Source organism: Rousettus aegyptiacus, unplaced genomic scaffold (assembly GCF_014176215.1).
Source record: "Rousettus aegyptiacus isolate mRouAeg1 unplaced genomic scaffold, mRouAeg1.p scaffold_m13_p_2, whole genome shotgun sequence".
Taxonomy (NCBI): Eukaryota; Metazoa; Chordata; class Mammalia; order Chiroptera; family Pteropodidae; genus Rousettus; species Rousettus aegyptiacus.
Window position 1 is genome coordinate 54,845,044 of NW_023416295.1, and position 16,468 is coordinate 54,861,511.

At 32.4% G+C, this 16,468-nt stretch overlaps 1 protein-coding gene across 6 annotated transcripts in view; it reads left to right on the plus strand.

The window, feature by feature from the left end:
- The window catches only part of LOC107511737 (fibroblast activation protein alpha), a 71,389-nt gene that overhangs the window by 14,835 nt on the left and 40,086 nt on the right, over window positions 1–16,468 (plus strand). For all 6 annotated transcript variants that reach the window (XM_036236975.1, XM_036236978.1, XM_036236974.1 and 3 more), the window contains exons 4-12: window positions 2,557–2,655; window positions 3,590–3,684; window positions 4,493–4,567; window positions 6,072–6,124; window positions 9,616–9,688; window positions 10,383–10,503; window positions 11,333–11,487; window positions 13,508–13,611; window positions 15,416–15,551. In XM_036236975.1, the coding sequence (XP_036092868.1) occupies window positions 2,557–2,655; window positions 3,590–3,684; window positions 4,493–4,567; window positions 6,072–6,124; window positions 9,616–9,688; window positions 10,383–10,503; window positions 11,333–11,487; window positions 13,508–13,611; window positions 15,416–15,551 (911 nt within the window). The remainder of the gene's footprint in view (window positions 1–2,556; window positions 2,656–3,589; window positions 3,685–4,492; window positions 4,568–6,071; window positions 6,125–9,615; window positions 9,689–10,382; window positions 10,504–11,332; window positions 11,488–13,507; window positions 13,612–15,415; window positions 15,552–16,468) is intronic.

The window sequence follows — 16,468 nt, forward strand, 5'->3', positions numbered from 1 at the left end:
TATTAAATGTCATTAGCCATAATCAAAGCATTATTTGATGAACAAAAAAAATCACTAAGGTTATATTTTTATTAAATTAATATCAAAAAAGTTTTTAAAAAAGTAAAATAATTAACTTCTTTTTTGTATTTACAATAAAAGGATTTGCTGAATTTTAAATCTATATATTCAGGATTGTGTAGACACGAATTAAATGTATCTCAAAAAGAAAACTATTTTTACCGCAAATAATAGTTAGAATTTCCCCTTGACTACCTTAGAAACAAGTTGTGATTTGCTCTTTAAAAAGTTAAATAAAATTGAATTAAATGCTTAGCAGTTCTTCTAATGCTATTATAGTAAAAAGGTGTTTTATTCATTGATTGGGAATTATAAAATTTGAGTTTTGCACAAGACCAGTTAATTAAATAGAAGAACTTACATTATCATTGTATGTCATGCACAACCTTACTTATGATGCAAAGAGAATGTAAGAAGATGATCATTTTCAAAACTAGAATAACCTAATGTTATTAAGTATTTAGAGTTATAAAGCTGTACTATGACCATACTATTACTGGTTGCAAAAGGGTTCACCAGTCACTTGTGTTCTTATAGCCACCAGAAAACTTTTTAATAAATTAAGAAAATAATTCATGATCTTAAGCAAGTGTGTGGAGCATATATACATCAATGTGAATGAGTTAAAATATCAGAAGACGCTATTATCCAGTTGGTCAATTGGCTCTTACCACGTGGCAGTACATTTATGTAACTACGAGGTTAATAGAACATGTTGAGTCTCAAGTTTCAAAATCTAATGTGGTAGAACTGGAAGGTATTATTGGCATTTTCTACTCCATATTTTTATATTATAGGATGAAAAAGCTGTGATGACAGAGATTGACTTACCAAAGCCATACAGGAAATTAGTAGTAGAACCATCCTATAAGGAAGAGGTCACAAATCCCATTCATCTATCTATTCTTTATTCCATATATCTGCTTATTCAATAAATATTTATTAAATGCCTATTGTGTGCTAGACACTAGGGATGTAATGGTGAGGAAAACTAAACGTGTTCTCTGGCCTTACAGTGACTGTTTTGATAATACAGTGGGAGATGGAGAAATATTAATAAAATAATTACTCAAACAAATAAATTATTACAAATGAAGACAAATATTCTTAAAAAAAAAAAAAAAAAAAAAAAAGGAACATGGCCTGCGATAATGTACAACAAGGGAGCCAGACCTAAACAAGGCAGGGCAGGGGGGTTGGTCAAGGCCTTTAGACCTGACTAAAGGCCCTTATATTGAGTACTAACAGCTAAATAGAAGTTATGAGAAGAGAGAGGGTAGAAAGAGGTGTAGAAGCTCTGGAGAAAGAAATGAGTGTTTGAGGAACAGAAAGCTCAACATGTTTGGAGTAATAGACAGGGTAACTGAGGCTTACTAAGGTAATGAGAGAGAGGCAAGAAGGGGCTGGAGAAATAGGCCATCCAGACCAGGTAGGGCCTTTAGTCAGGACTAATATTTTTGGACTTTATCCTAAGGGTCATGAAAAGCTATGGAAGAATTTAGCAGTAGAGTAAAGCTCTCATCTTCAACGGTTTTATTTTACGTGGATGAATACCAGATTCATAAATGCTATTCAAGGTATAGGACATTTTTAAAGAGTTGGTTCTGTAAGTGATGGCCTGGAGAAGGGGAAAGGTGGGAGGGATGGAGAATGGCAATATGGACATGAAGGAGGATTGAAAGTTGGTTGTCATACTATCTATATAGCATATTTGTTTCAGATCTCTATAATGAATTTGTTCTGAGAATAGTCATGTTTGAAAAACACAATTGTTTTGGAGAATTTAAATATAGGTGAAATTTGCTTGTAGTTTATGAGCTACATTAGGTTAGCTTTCATATGGAAAACATGGAGTTTCTAAGATTATGTGTCTAGATGATGTGGTTTTCTTTTCATCTGGTTCACTTTCTGTTTATAATAATCCCTAGTCAAGATAAGCAGCTACCTCTGCTCATTAATGCCTCTCTTGAGATGTCTGAAGGTAATGATTCTGGCTGATCTCATCTGACCAACTGGGATGTTAAAACACATCATTGATAAATCAGTAGAAATCCAAGCCAACCATATGTGAGGAAATGCAGTAATGTGCTTAAAGGCTAGGTATTTAGTCAAATCCACATGGTCTGCGATCCCAGCCTTGCAAGCCTTAGAGTTATTGGAGCCTCATTTCATTTTCCTTCTTAAAAAATCTCTGACTATTTTTCACTGCCTGAAGAATAATGTGCCCACTGCTCAGCATTGTCCTCCTCTATGGCTTTCATAATCCTCAAGATTTTCCCACCAGTTTTCCCTTCCAGGCCATCAAATTACCTCAGTAAGCCTCAGTTATACTGTCTATTAAAAAGAAGATAATGCTTATAACTATTACGACAGGAGTTAAGTGTTTTGCTAATGGCAGATCTTTTCATTATATGAGAAAGAACAGATAAGAGTGTTAGTATTTACTTGAGCTAGTGATCTTTTTAGTAATAATTTGTTTTTTTTTCTCCCCTGAAGTTCATAACTCTGAAGGAAATACAGCAAGAGCACTCACACTGAAAGATATTTTAAATGGAACATTTTTTTATAAAACATTTTTTCCTTACTGGATATCAGGTAGGTGAATTATTTTTTTTTTTACCTTTGAATTTTAAAATGTATGTCTTTTTTGTTTTCTTTTTGCTTTTAGTCCCTATCCATCTCTATGGTAACAGAAGCTGTACATAAGTTGAAATGGAAAAAAAAAAAAAAAAGAGCAATTATTTAGATAAGTGGCCAGAAAAGCACTTGTGACAGAACCATTTAGACTGTATTTTCCCAATCGTAGTGAGGCCAAATGAAGTTTAGCAGAAAAGTAAAACTTGAGATTGCATTTGTTAGAGCATATGGTACAACTGTTCAGAATGGGAGATTAGTACTTATTTAGGAGAGGTCATGAGACTTACCAAAAAAGAAACCCATGGTAAATTAGGATAATAAAAGAAATAGACAAATCCTACCCTAACAAAAAATTCTTTAAGGTTTATAAAAATTGATATTTTTTTTCAAAATAGGAAGTTGTCAAATAAGTCAAATCAAACAAATGGTAAAGTCAACTAAATTGTTTATGATGCTACAGTTTGCTAAAGTGCTACTAAACAAAATTGAATATTTTCATTTTTCTCTTTAGAAAATAAAATGCTCATAAAAAAGACTTAAAATAAATCAAACACAACCCAAATTAAATGTATTTTTATCGCAAAAGAAATATCATTTAAAACTAGTTTATCCTTTTGTAACACAGCGAAAACCCAATTTTGTTCCTAAACAACTTGAACTAGTGGGAATAGAGCTGCTACTAGCAAATAAGGCATTTTTGTGGAAAGTAGGAAAAAGGATCCTTTCCTTCCTTCCACCATCAACTTATTGTTTTAAATCTGACGAATCAATATATAGTGGATGAAGAGGAAAAACAAAGTAAGTCTGTGAAATAAGGGATGTTTCCTTTTGTTATAATGTATTTCCCATTAAAGGAGATTATTTAAAGTTTTGTTTTCTTTCTTGTTAAAAGGACAAGAATATCTTCACCAATCTACAGATAATAATATAATATTTTATAATATTGAAACAGGAGAATCATATACCATTTTGAATAATACTACTATGGTATGTATCCAACATCATATTCTTCCTCAAAACACTTTGCCAGCTCTTTGCTGACCAAGAAGCAGGCCAAACTCTTGGACACAGATCTGGACCCAATCTATCTTTTCAGTTCCATCTCATCTCACTACAGTTTTCCTTTAATTCTTTCTTCTATTACCTTTGCATACTGTAAATTACCTAGCATCTTTCTTCCTCTATGAAATAGCACAGTGTGAGATAAAAACTAAGAACTCAATCTTTTAGTCAGGCAAACTGAGGTTCAAATTCTATCTCTGTCACTTACTAGTTATGGAAATTTGACTAAACTTCACTATGCCTTAGTTTCTTGTGTAAAATAGACATAATAATATCTCTTTGGATTAATATAGAATTAAATGAAGTAACACATGAAAGCGCTTAGGATAGTGCTTAACATAGAATAAAGGCTCAATAAATGGTAGCTATGATATATAGGCACCTACTACTCCATCCCCCTTGACTCTTTTATTTAGATTCAATCACTTCTTCCTTAAATAATGCTATATTTATATCTTTTTTCTAGAACTAATTTGTAATATAAGTTGCTAATCTACAAATTTAACATAAGCTTCTTGAAATCACAAAGTATATCTTTTTTTAATCATATATTTCTCCCATAGTGTCTAGTAAATTTCTTTGTATACAGTAGATACTACATAAACATTTTTAAAGTGCATTGAAATCACGTATATGTAGTAGTATATCAATGATATAATATTTCTTTAGAACTACAAATTAACATGCCTCTGTTATGTTTTCTGTATTCTAATTAACTTCTTCATAATTTCAGAAAAGTGTGAATGCTTCAAATTGGGGCTTATCACCGGACCGGCAATTTGCATATCTAGAAAGTGATTATTCAAAGGTATTTACTATTTAATTTAGGTATATCTGATTATACCTCCTACTAATCCACAATGTAGTTTATAAATGTAAGAGGAATCAAGAGTTTGTCTTTATCTCTAAATATTCAAGAAGTTAATGTGGGTTCTAGATAAGACCAAAAAGCATAACTGAAACATATACAAATAATTCAGAATTTAGTGTATTTGTCTGGTTGTCATCAAGTAGCAGAAACTGTTTTCCTCTTGGGAAAAAACTTTGTTTGAGGTCATGATATTCATCAGAAATGGGAGAATTATTCTCGTATTTCTAAAGCTATTTAGTATCATAAATCATTAGTTAATTTTCACATTTAACCTCATAAAAATTTATTATTGTTGAAATTGGAAAAATCATGATGTCACTTACTTAACTCACTTGCTTAAGCGGGAAAATATATAGTCAATGGTAAACCAGGGTTTAAATCTGTGTCTTCAAAAGCGTAGTGTAGGAAAATCTCACCAAATCTAAGACGATTTACTCTTTTCTTAAAATTTATTTTTACTCTTTTAGACCATTTACTCTTACTTAATTTCCCCTTCCTGAAATAAGAAGTTAATCATCTTATTTTTGTATGTATACATCTTCAAGATTATTTTATTTTACAAAAGGGCAAAAGAATACACTATTAAACATCTAACAATACTTTTAGATCAAAAACTTTTTGTTCTGTTATTTTTCATATCTTACTTGGGATGCAAAACTTGCTTAAAATTCAGAATGGAAAGTCAGTCTTGCCCCTCCATGCTTGTTCAGTCAGCTGATAATTTTCCAATGGACCATGTCCTAGTACCAGCAATCTCCATAAAGACGTTTCTACCTGGAACTTGTTTGCCAAGAGTTTGAAAAAAATAAAATCTAAAATAATGCTTGCTTTATTCACTAACCACAATAAAAATATACTTATGAGAAAAAGAGCAGATTTTTTTTTAAAAGGAGGAATTATAAGCTGTATCTTTCCTATTTGTTTTTTCAATATCTATTTAAAAAACAAAAACAAAAACAAAACAAAACACTCAACTTAAAAAAAAGAAAACATTTTGCAATAAAACTATTATCTTGAATGAAATTATTTTTACATAGTTTAATGGACATCATGATTACTCAGGTGCAGGTAATCCCTCTGGGCCATAGAAATTATAAGGGTTTTATTTCAGTCAAGGTAAAGTATAAAGTGAAAACTCTTAGGATAGAGCATGTTAAAGAAAAACTTATGTTAAGAAATATATTTCAGTGTGGGTTTTTTTGTGGCATGGAATTTGAATCGCTGCTGAGATTAGTTCTGGAACTTGGACAAACAGCACAAAAATCCACAGTAAAATTCTTTCAGCTGAAGACTCATTAGGAATTGAAGCATGTCCTTTCTAGTGACTTTTGAAAATAATCATTTTATAATTCTGAACCTTCAATTGAATGATTATGCATTACTGACATAAGCTTTTTAAAAACCATAATTTGTCTTCGCCCCCTTTTTTTTTTCCTGACAGCTTTGGAGATTCTCTTACACAGCAACATATCACATCTATGACCTTACGAATGGGTAAAACTTTATGTCTATTTATTAATAGTGCTTAACTTTTTAAAATTTAAATTAGTTTCAGGTATACAGTACATTGGTTAGACATCTGTATAGTTCATAAAACAATCCCCTCATCTGCTCCCTCCCTCTCCTGGCCCTCCACCTATAGCCATCATATTAATGCTAACTGCATTCCATATGCTGTAATACTGCTTAACTTTAATACAGACTTTTTCATTCCAAATTCTGATTTGAAGTGAAGACTGTATTGTCTTGTTACTAACCTTAGTTTCTTATTTCTTTACAATATATGTGCATCCATAAAATAAGAAATGCGAGGAAATATTTTTATGGAATATTCATCTCTTTTTATTTGGTTGATATTTTGCACTTTTATACACAATATAGTTCCCCCCCCACGAAGATCTGAATACCAAATTATAAATATATCATTTATGAAAGTAAACAAGTATAGTAAAATTACAAAAACATGTATGAGAACGATGCAGTAGTTTTAGAAGAGGGGCTACTTCGTTGGAAGGAAGCAGAAGGGAGGGAGATGCAGCATTAGTTGTATGTGAACATATACTCCACTAGTTGATTCTAAATTAATTGTTTTTAAAATAGTAAAATGTTAATATCTCTTACATTAGCATGGTAGATAAATTGCTATCTATTATATTATTTTATTTATCTGTATATGTATTTGAAATTTTTACAATTTAAAAGAAAAAAAATTAAATGAATGAGTAGGTAGGCTAAGGACTGAGAAAAAGAATTCCTGGCAAAGGGAATAACATCTAAAAGCACAAAGGGAACAGAAAGCCTGAAGTTTTTTTAGAAAATTCAAAGTAGGTCACTTGAGTTGAAATCGGAGGAGGGCATGTGGACTAGTTGGAGGTGGTGTAAGTAAGGTTGAGAAAGAGTTGAGGCCAGGAAGCATGGGCCAAATAATAATGAGGAAACCATTAAAAAGAATTTAGATTTTGTTCTGATGACAATAGGGAGTCACTGAAGGGTTTTAAATGGGAAATAACATGATCAGATTTGCACTTAAAAAACACTCTGACTAATAATGGACAATAAATGGGTTTAGTTACTCATCTTAATATGCAATCCGATTTGTTGTTATATAAAAGGGAAAAATAATTATATGTCTTGAAGAGGTATTGAAAAATCTTATGTTCTATTTCCCCCTTTGTCTAGCAAAAGCACAAGAATTAAGAAAATCTGTCTCCTTTTAAATGTTCAGAAAAGAATAACTCAGATTTCCTTAAACTGTCAAATTGAGAAATAGTACATAAAGTACATAAAGTGGAATCTAAATTTACCTAATACACTCTGAGTCTTTCTCTTCTCTGTATCCACTTTGTCACCAAATTCGAAGAATATTTATTGATTACTTACTATGCGAGACGCTTATATAGGATACAAATGAAATCAAAGTGTCAACCCTACCCTAAAGAAACACTTAGTAATGAAGTGGAAACCTTACTCTTTCAGTACATTCCTTAAGGCTATAGTTATTTTCTTATTTTTCTTTTAATCATATTTAAATTCTCCAAGTCCATCTATGTTGAGGTTCACCAAATTAAATAGCATTCCAGGAGAATATGGCAATATTAATATTTTAATTACGGTTTGTAGAAGTTTTGTGACCTAGTATTATTTTAAATATTTAGCTTTAGTGCAGTGAATTTATTCAAACCACTGCTGTTGCTGTTATTTTCTTTACAACTATTAATTTGCCAGATTGCTTTTTTGGAGGGGTGGTCAGGTAAATATATGATCATTTAGGAAGTGAGGGATGACAAATTTGTGAGGTTCAAGACAAGATTAGATACAGTTAACTTCACGTCTTTTGTATGCCTCTAAAGAGTCTATGAAAATGAAGATGGTTCTGATTTGAAGCAAGGGAAGGAATACTGAAGAATTGATAGCCTTTATAAAGCAGATTCCTTCACTTTGTTTCATACATTAATTATTTAGAAAAAAAAAACAGAAAATGGTAGCTGTGGTGACTTGCCAGTCATGAAGAGACTAACCGTGCACTGAGGTTTTCAGCTTCGTGCTATCTACATGATTGCATAGATAATCCCACAGCATATGGAAATGTAAGACAATGTTACAGTGTCAAAGGTAACATGAACATTGATTTGAAACAAAATTAAAAACCAAGTGAAGAATGTCTTCTCTTTGGATCATTTCTTTGCCTGTACCCTTGAACCTATGTCTTTCAGTAGGTTCTGCACCTTCCAGGGGCTGGGTGTTCATAAACTGCCATCTGGCACTTGGGATTCCTTCTGCAGCACCAATGGTCTTCTTCTGCCAGGGGCATCACTGTCCAATCAAACTTAATCTGTCCAGTGCCATGCTCCTTCATTATTCACTAAGCCTCATGCTACATGACCCAATAAGCTAAACAAGGTGATGTGTGTTAGAAGTCTTCACAGGCATCCGGACTTTAAAACTATGGAAAAAATAGATATGTCAGGCATATGTTATCTCCAAGTTGGAGATATTTTTTTGGAAGGGGAGACCAGAGGATCTTCAAGCTCCTCACATTACACCTTGGAAGCATGTCTTGTTTTTGTCTCCACAGATGCATTCCTGATGAAACTATTAATACAATCTTCAAGAAGATAATCAAAATTCAAACATGGCATCTTATGACTCTTTAACACATAAAAATCTGAACACATTCTTGCTGAAGATCTATAAATCTCTACAGTGCAAGTCAGTCAATTGAGTATTTGCAGGGTTACTCCAAGGATCAAAGTGAGATTCTTGACCGACAGGATATTTGGAATTTCCCTATGGGTGGAGGACTTTGTAAGCTTAAGGCTTATTGCCCAGTATATGATCTGTTTTTCAGTTTAGCGTGAGATCAGATGTTCCTTTTCGTTTCTGATTTCAAGTCAGATCCCTGGGGAGATTGTCAAATGGCATCTTACTTTCAAAAATTTGAAATGCATATGCATTCACAGTGATGGGGGTTGTGAATGAAAATGTGGAAGAGTACATATTAAACTTCAGCACCATTATAGAATTTCAGAGCTGGAAGGTACTTCAGCAACCATCTCAGCCTGATGTGTACAAATTTTACAGTCCTGAGAGTTAAAGGCTTGAGTTTAATTAGGGGTCTGCCAAGAACTATCAATGTGATTTTCGAAGTCATATCATTTTCTACAAAATGAGGGAGTTGCACTGGATGATTTCTAGAGATATTCCCACTTTCACAGTCTATAAATCTTTAATCCATTCACCACACTCTAAGGGTCAGAGACCCAGAGAAGTTAAATGACCTTTAAGTAAGTAGCAAATAATTGCAACTATTACCCCATGTCTCCAGCCCCAAGTAGACACCTTCTTCCATTAGGTTTGAAAAAGCAGAGAGGATAATCTTTCATTTTTATTGTTTATTTTTTTTCTGTTTATGCAGAGGGTTTTTTTCCACATTGAATATTAAGGTTTATTTATTCTTTTCTTTCTGTCTTTCTTTTTTCTTCTAGAGAGTTTGTAAGAAAAAATGAGCTTCCTCACTCAATTCAGTATATATGCTGGTCACCTGTTGGGAGTAAATTAGTAAGTGTTTAAATTATGGAAGTGTTTAATCATTTAAGTAAAAGAGGAGCCATTTGATTTTGGTCTTTGTTAAATTTCCCTGCTTAAAACAAAACAAAAAAATTTTATCACTATTTTAGTGGTTAAAAACAAAAAGAGTTTTGATGAAATCCATCTGAGAATTCCGCAAAATCTCATGCTCATGGATAGACTTCTTTAAATATCGCAGTCAGAAACTTTATCCTTATACTCAGCCAGAATGCGTTGTGCCAGAAAGCTTAAGAAAAATATGGTTTTCACAAGTTTCCCAGACTAGCTTCAGACAACATGAAATTTTGTCCAAGCTCTTATTTAAAGACTCTAAATAAAGATTAGATCTGGTTAGCTATTAATATTTAAAGATTTATTTGACTTTCTGTCAATACACATAATTATTTCGGGGGGGGTAATAAAACAACTAATAAAATTAGAGGCTTTATTCTTTATTTGATGTAGACTTTAAAAATTGTAATTGGTGCTAATGTAAGTTGGTAGGGGTTTTTTGTTTTGTTTTGTTTTGTTTTTGACCTACTAAAATGATATTTTGGTTGTGAGTCTTTTATATCTGGATTACCCCTCTTTTTAAAGGTATTAAGTGAATAATTAACACAAATATATGGTTCATTGTATTTCTTATGGAATTTCTCCTTATTAAGTAGCTTACCACTACTTCTAGGCGTATGTCTATCAAAACAATGTCTATCTGAAAGAAAGACCAGAAGACCCACCTTTTCAAGTAACATATAATGGAAGAGAAAATAAAATATTTAATGGAATCCCCGATTGGGTTTATGAAGGTAAGCTGTATTCTTGTTCCACTATTTCAGTTTTAGGCTTTTAAATGAAAAAAATTACATGCATTTAATTTTATTTAAAGAAGTGGTATGTTACTGAGATGGATGGTGGCATTTCTGAAAGCTGTTATTCAGGTTACAAAAAAGATAAACATGTCCTGAAAGAACAAAATTTTGTTATCAGACTGGTAAAATTTATTTTTGAACATTATAAAATGGTAATGATAATTTTTATTCCAAAAAGTATATTGTCCTTAGATGCTATGTTAGCACATTTTCTCGGGTTTGTTTTCTTTTGAGAAATAAATCCTTTTTTCCAAAACTAAACAACTATCTGAATGATTTTGGGGGAGAATACTCTCAGTTTTCTATACTCTTGGGTATTTTGTTCTCTTTCTAGGTCATGTCAGATCCAGTATTTAACTTTAATAGTTCTTCTAGTCCTTTTCCTCATTTAAATATACAACTAAACTTTTTTTTAATATTCGCAGAAGAGAAAGTCAACTTTCAATGTGACTATCAAAACCAAAAGATGCCCCAAAAGGAAAAATTAATTATTGTTGATATGTTTATTATTTATTTTAAAAATTACATTTCTGATTAATGTCAATAACTAAGGAGATTAATTGATGTTTGATAAAGGGATATAAGGTTAAACTATTCTTCTAAAACCAGATTATTTATGTTAATAACCAAAGTATGATATGTCAAATCCACATTAAATAAATTATTTCAGGCAATAAATAGACATATACAATGTATTCTGAAACATTTATAATGATTTTAGGAGTAAGTTGTAATTGTAACTAATATGCTAGTATTTATTTTTCAGAGGAAATGCTTGCTTCAAAATATGCTCTCTGGTGGTCTCCTAATGGAAAATTTTTGGCATATGCAGAGTTTAATGATACAGAGATACCAGTTATTGCCTATTCTTATTATGGTGATGAGCAATATCCTAGGACAATAAATATTCCATACCCAAAGGTATGTTGACTATTTTTAGCAGATGGTTCTATTTCCCTGGTGTCAAAATGAGCAACCAATACCATGAATAGAGGTGGGATCAACAAGTTTGGAGAGCTTCTTATCCTTGTGCATTGTAAAGCAAACATTGTACTGTGCTCTATTATTTATATGGACATCTGTTGCTTTGGACATCTGGTTGTGCTGGATGAAATAGTCTTTGCTAAATCTATTGCAGAATCTTTGAAAAACATATGGTCTAGATCATGGAGGAAAAACAAGCTTAACTTAATTTTAATTTTCTCATATTTCATGCTCCAAATTCAGGGTAAAGTTCTGTTTTGCAATTCCCTCTTGAATTCTCATGTAAATGCAAACTAGAATGGGAAATACAAATGTTGGACTTTATGTTCCTGTCAGGTAGAAGCAGGGTTGAGTTATGGTCTTTTCTGGACATGTAAGGTAGCTTAAGTTTGTGAGCCTAGTTCTTTCCTTGAATGAATTAGGCAGGGTGTGAGCCCGAAGTGTTTTGCACTAATATTCTAGAATTATTAGTGTGCATACTTTCCATTCACTCTCATATCTGAAGAGAAGAGACCTTTATGTACAGTTAGAGAATGGCCAGGTCACGGTGAAGCATTGTATCCTAATTTAATTTAGACAAGAAATCTGAAAGGGCATCAAATCATAAATCATCCTCTTGCACAAGGACCGAAAGTGATTTTAGAATGCAGCTCATTGTCCTTTCATCCCTGTTGTTTTTACTTGCTGAGAGGAACATTGTCATGCATAGGTCAGTGCATTTCTATGTGACAAAGATGCAGTGGATGTGCATACACACAAACAGATTCTGAAGTGAGCTGAAATAGTTATAGTGAAAGAAATAGGCCATATAGCCTAAAATATATGCTTAAAGTCATTTGAGAATAGTCAACGGATAGGAGATGAGTGTTTAGGTAGGAGACTCCTCAAGGGCTCTGTCTAAAGTCTTGAAAGCTAGAGACGTTTGGAAGTGAGAGGGGTGATCCTTGAGACTCAAAATGTAAAAGGACTTGGGTATTTAGAAAGGTGTAAGGGAAAGGAAGAGATGAAGAAACTCAGAACTGAGAAGTAACTGACACTGACATAGAAGTTAGGACCCAATTCTCATGCTTCTTTGAAGGCTGAAGTTGCTGAGTCATGTGACATTGGACTGAGAGGCTTCTGTGAAAGAAGCAAGAAGTCAGCTAAACTTTGAGTGAAATAGGGAGGCCAGAGGAGAGTCTGAACAGTTCCTTCGATGAATCTAGACAGCATAAGTCATTTAAGACTACTTACCTAAACTTTGTGGATTTAAATTATTTAACAATTATAAGAATTCTTTTTTTCTGTGGTAAAATACCAGAGAAATTTTAGAAGCTGTCTGGGTGTGAATGATATGGTCATGCAAGATTTAGAGTATAAAATAGCACAGAAAGCACAAAATTAGAAAAGTGTGAATTCCATGGACCTTTATTTGGAGGTGAAAATTTCTTAATTTGGAGTGGGGAGATGATAACAGTAGTAATGTAACCAGCTAGGGGATGGATAGTTTGGTGATTGCCTGGACCAAATTATAGGGTAAAAGCAAAAAGTATTTTTCATTATTTATTCTTTACACTCTCCTCCTAAAACCAGTCCGTCTCTGCTCTCCCTCTAACACATGGAAAAATGATTATTATAGTTATATTAATATTAATAGTAATAATAGTAGGAAATATCTGTCTTAAAAATAAGAAGAGAATATCAAGTACAGAACTGCATTTTCAAATCTAAAATTTTTTCTCTATGAATCAAAGCTTCCTCATTAATCATTTAAAGTATATGTTTTCATTATGATTGACACAATATTTGTAATTGTCTTGCAAGTAAAATTGAAATAAAATTCCTGGTCATGTTATAATTAGAATGTTTTCAACAGTAACATTTTTAGCTTGTACAAGTATGCTTAAATTCCCAAAGCGTCTTTAAAATGGTGACGATTAGAATTTTAAGAGCTTAAAGGTCTCCATTTTCTCGGTAGGCTGGAGCTAAAAATCCTGTCGTTCGGATATTTGTCATCGATACTACTTATCCTGAACATGTAGGACCCATAGAAGTGCCAGTTCCAGCAATGATAGCCTCAAGGTATATTAATCTTAGATACTTTCCACCTTTTAAACTGAATTTTAACACAAATTTCTTAATCAGTGTTTACACTCTTTTTCTAGTGAGTTTATGACGCAGATACTATAAGCATAAGTAAATAAATAAAACTGACATGCAAAGCTAAATACAGACAAAAATCACATTTCCTAAATTGATTTTAAAACATTAGCTCTTATTATATACGTAAAATGACCACAGAGATCAACTTAAAGGTTACTTCCTTCAGGTGTGTGAATGTCAACTTGGGACAAATAGACAGATAGTAAAATCAATATATATCCTCAGCCTGGCTTCTTTCAAATCTGGCCTACTTTCTTTCCAACCCAGAGTTTGTAAATATAGTGTGCATATCCTATGTATGTGACAAATAAGAGAAGATAAACCAAGCCTCTCCAACTAATAACATTTTTAACTAGGATGCAGTCTGTTTGCAATTACTGGTTGTAGAATTAACTACTTTGAGATTGACTGCATACAGACAAGGAGCTGAAGCATTCTCACTTCCCCAGCATGGTGCCCTATGTATATCTTGTCTGATTAGTCCAGGGTAGGGGTCCCCAAAGTCTGTAGTGAGCCTTCTTACCACTTCCTAAATCCAAAAAGATCAAGGCTTGGCTTCTCTCTTCTTGCTTTATAAAGAAGAGTCAACCAGGACTGAATGATTCATCATTAACATGAAGAAGAACCTTACCAGAGGCCTCTGCTAGTGAATCTATTCTTGGATAATCAAAAATGTGTTTAAATTTTTGGAAGATCCCTTTTTCCCTATGTTAATCTAGTTGATGAAAACTTGACTAAATAAATCTTTTTTTTTTTTTTTATGTCTTTTGCCTTAGGAGGCAAAAGGAATGCAGAAAGAGTACCATATAAGGAGTCAAGAGCCTTGTTTGACTATCTGTAGAATACTAACAATATAATAGTAATAGCTAACATTTTTTTGATCAGTCACTATGTAATGGGCATAATTCTTAAGACTTAACATTTTGGGCAAATCTTTATGGCAAACTTTAAAATTGGTAATATTATTATTCCCATTTTACATAGAAGCAGAAGCACAGATATGTTAAGCAACAAGTCTAAGATAATATAACTAGTAAAAGATAAAGCCAGAATCTGAGTCAGAGAATCCTCTCAGTTCTGTGATGCCTTTACATCAATGTCCAGAATTCTGTGGTTCATTTACATTGATATTTTCCATCTACAAGTTCATCCTCATAGCCAATAATCTTCACTGCCTGTCACGGACATCTGCTATGTGCCAAGCACTATTTAAGTAACTTTATATGCATCATCTCTGATTATTATACTAACCCTAATTCTCCCTCTGTCCCTGACTATTGTCACAGTTGAAACTCAGCTTCAACACAAACTTGCCTGGAGAGAAAGATGAAGGCCACACTTGGCCCTTACCCGACTAGTTAAAAAGTGAAAAATTGAGTTTTCCTATGCATAATAGCCAATTTAATGCTTTCCCCACTCTAGATTGAACAATAGCTTTGGCTTTATGTCTTAAATTTCTTCCTAAGATATAAAAAGTCAAAATGGGAAGAAGACTCAAGTATAAAATAATTCCATTAGATGAATTAATTCCATCATAGATATCCCTTAAAAGTCAGTGGGTATATTTAAACTTTCTCTGCAGATAAAGAAAAGTTTTGTCTTCCATATCCAAGATAAAATATTTTATGATAATAAAACTGATCCTTTAGAAAACAGAAATTAAGAAATTTTTAATGTAATATTGGTTTATGGTTGTGACTGACTGTTTTGCTTTTACTTGCAGTGATTATTATTTCAGTTGGCTTACGTGGGTTACTGATGATCGAATATGTTTGCAGTGGCTAAAAAGAATTCAGAATGTTTCAGTCTTGTCTATATGTGATTTCAGGGAAGATTGGCAGACATGGGATTGTCCAAAGGTAAGTTATATTAAAACCACAGAAGTATATTTCCGAAGGTGAAAGTACAAGAGTGGGGACTTACAGCTATAAACAGAATTACTGCATTCAATTCCTAATTGAGGGAAAAAACCTCTCTATTCACAGGTTCATTCTTTTTACTAAATGAATAAGATACCTCTTATTTTCTTGAATGACTTTAGTTTTGAATAGAGAAAAAGACTAAAACAATGTAACATTGGGAAAATCAGGTATCTGGTTCTGAATTAAGATGGAAGTCCATCCTTTTAAGATTACAAAATTAGTAGTCCAAAAAAGCAAAATAATGAAGATGAAAAAATAAGATGGGTCTATTAGGGAAATAGATGTGTTCTATTAAAACAAACAAACAAACAAACAAACAAACAAAAACCAGAGACAATATGTAAATGGCAACATGTTTAATTCAATGTCAAACCTGAAAAATAAAAGTTCGAAAGGAGGAAATGGATATCATCAAAAGAAAGCCAAGTATTCCCATTTTAAAATCAAAAATAGATAACTGAGAACATAACATAAAATATTAGATCAAATCAACCTGCTATCCTATTTTAGGAGATTGCTTTATACTGTGCTAATTTTAGGAGAAAAAAAAAAACTTGAAAACTAGGCACAGATTTATTGTTGAGTTTTAATTGTTTCTATTGCTTAAATCCAAACATAATCTGTTGAATTAATGAGTCAGAAAACTACTTCACCAATTTAAAAGCTTTAAAATAAGCCTGTTCGTAAGTACACACATTAGAGACTAAGGAATACAAAATGTTGTCTTTAAATAGGAAATTCGATGGGTACATTTCATAAGTCTAATTATGAAGAAATGTTTCATTAAGACAAATATAGAATAAACTTATTTTATAAAGTAAGAAAAAAAGCATAGAGCAATCAAAGTAAATCAC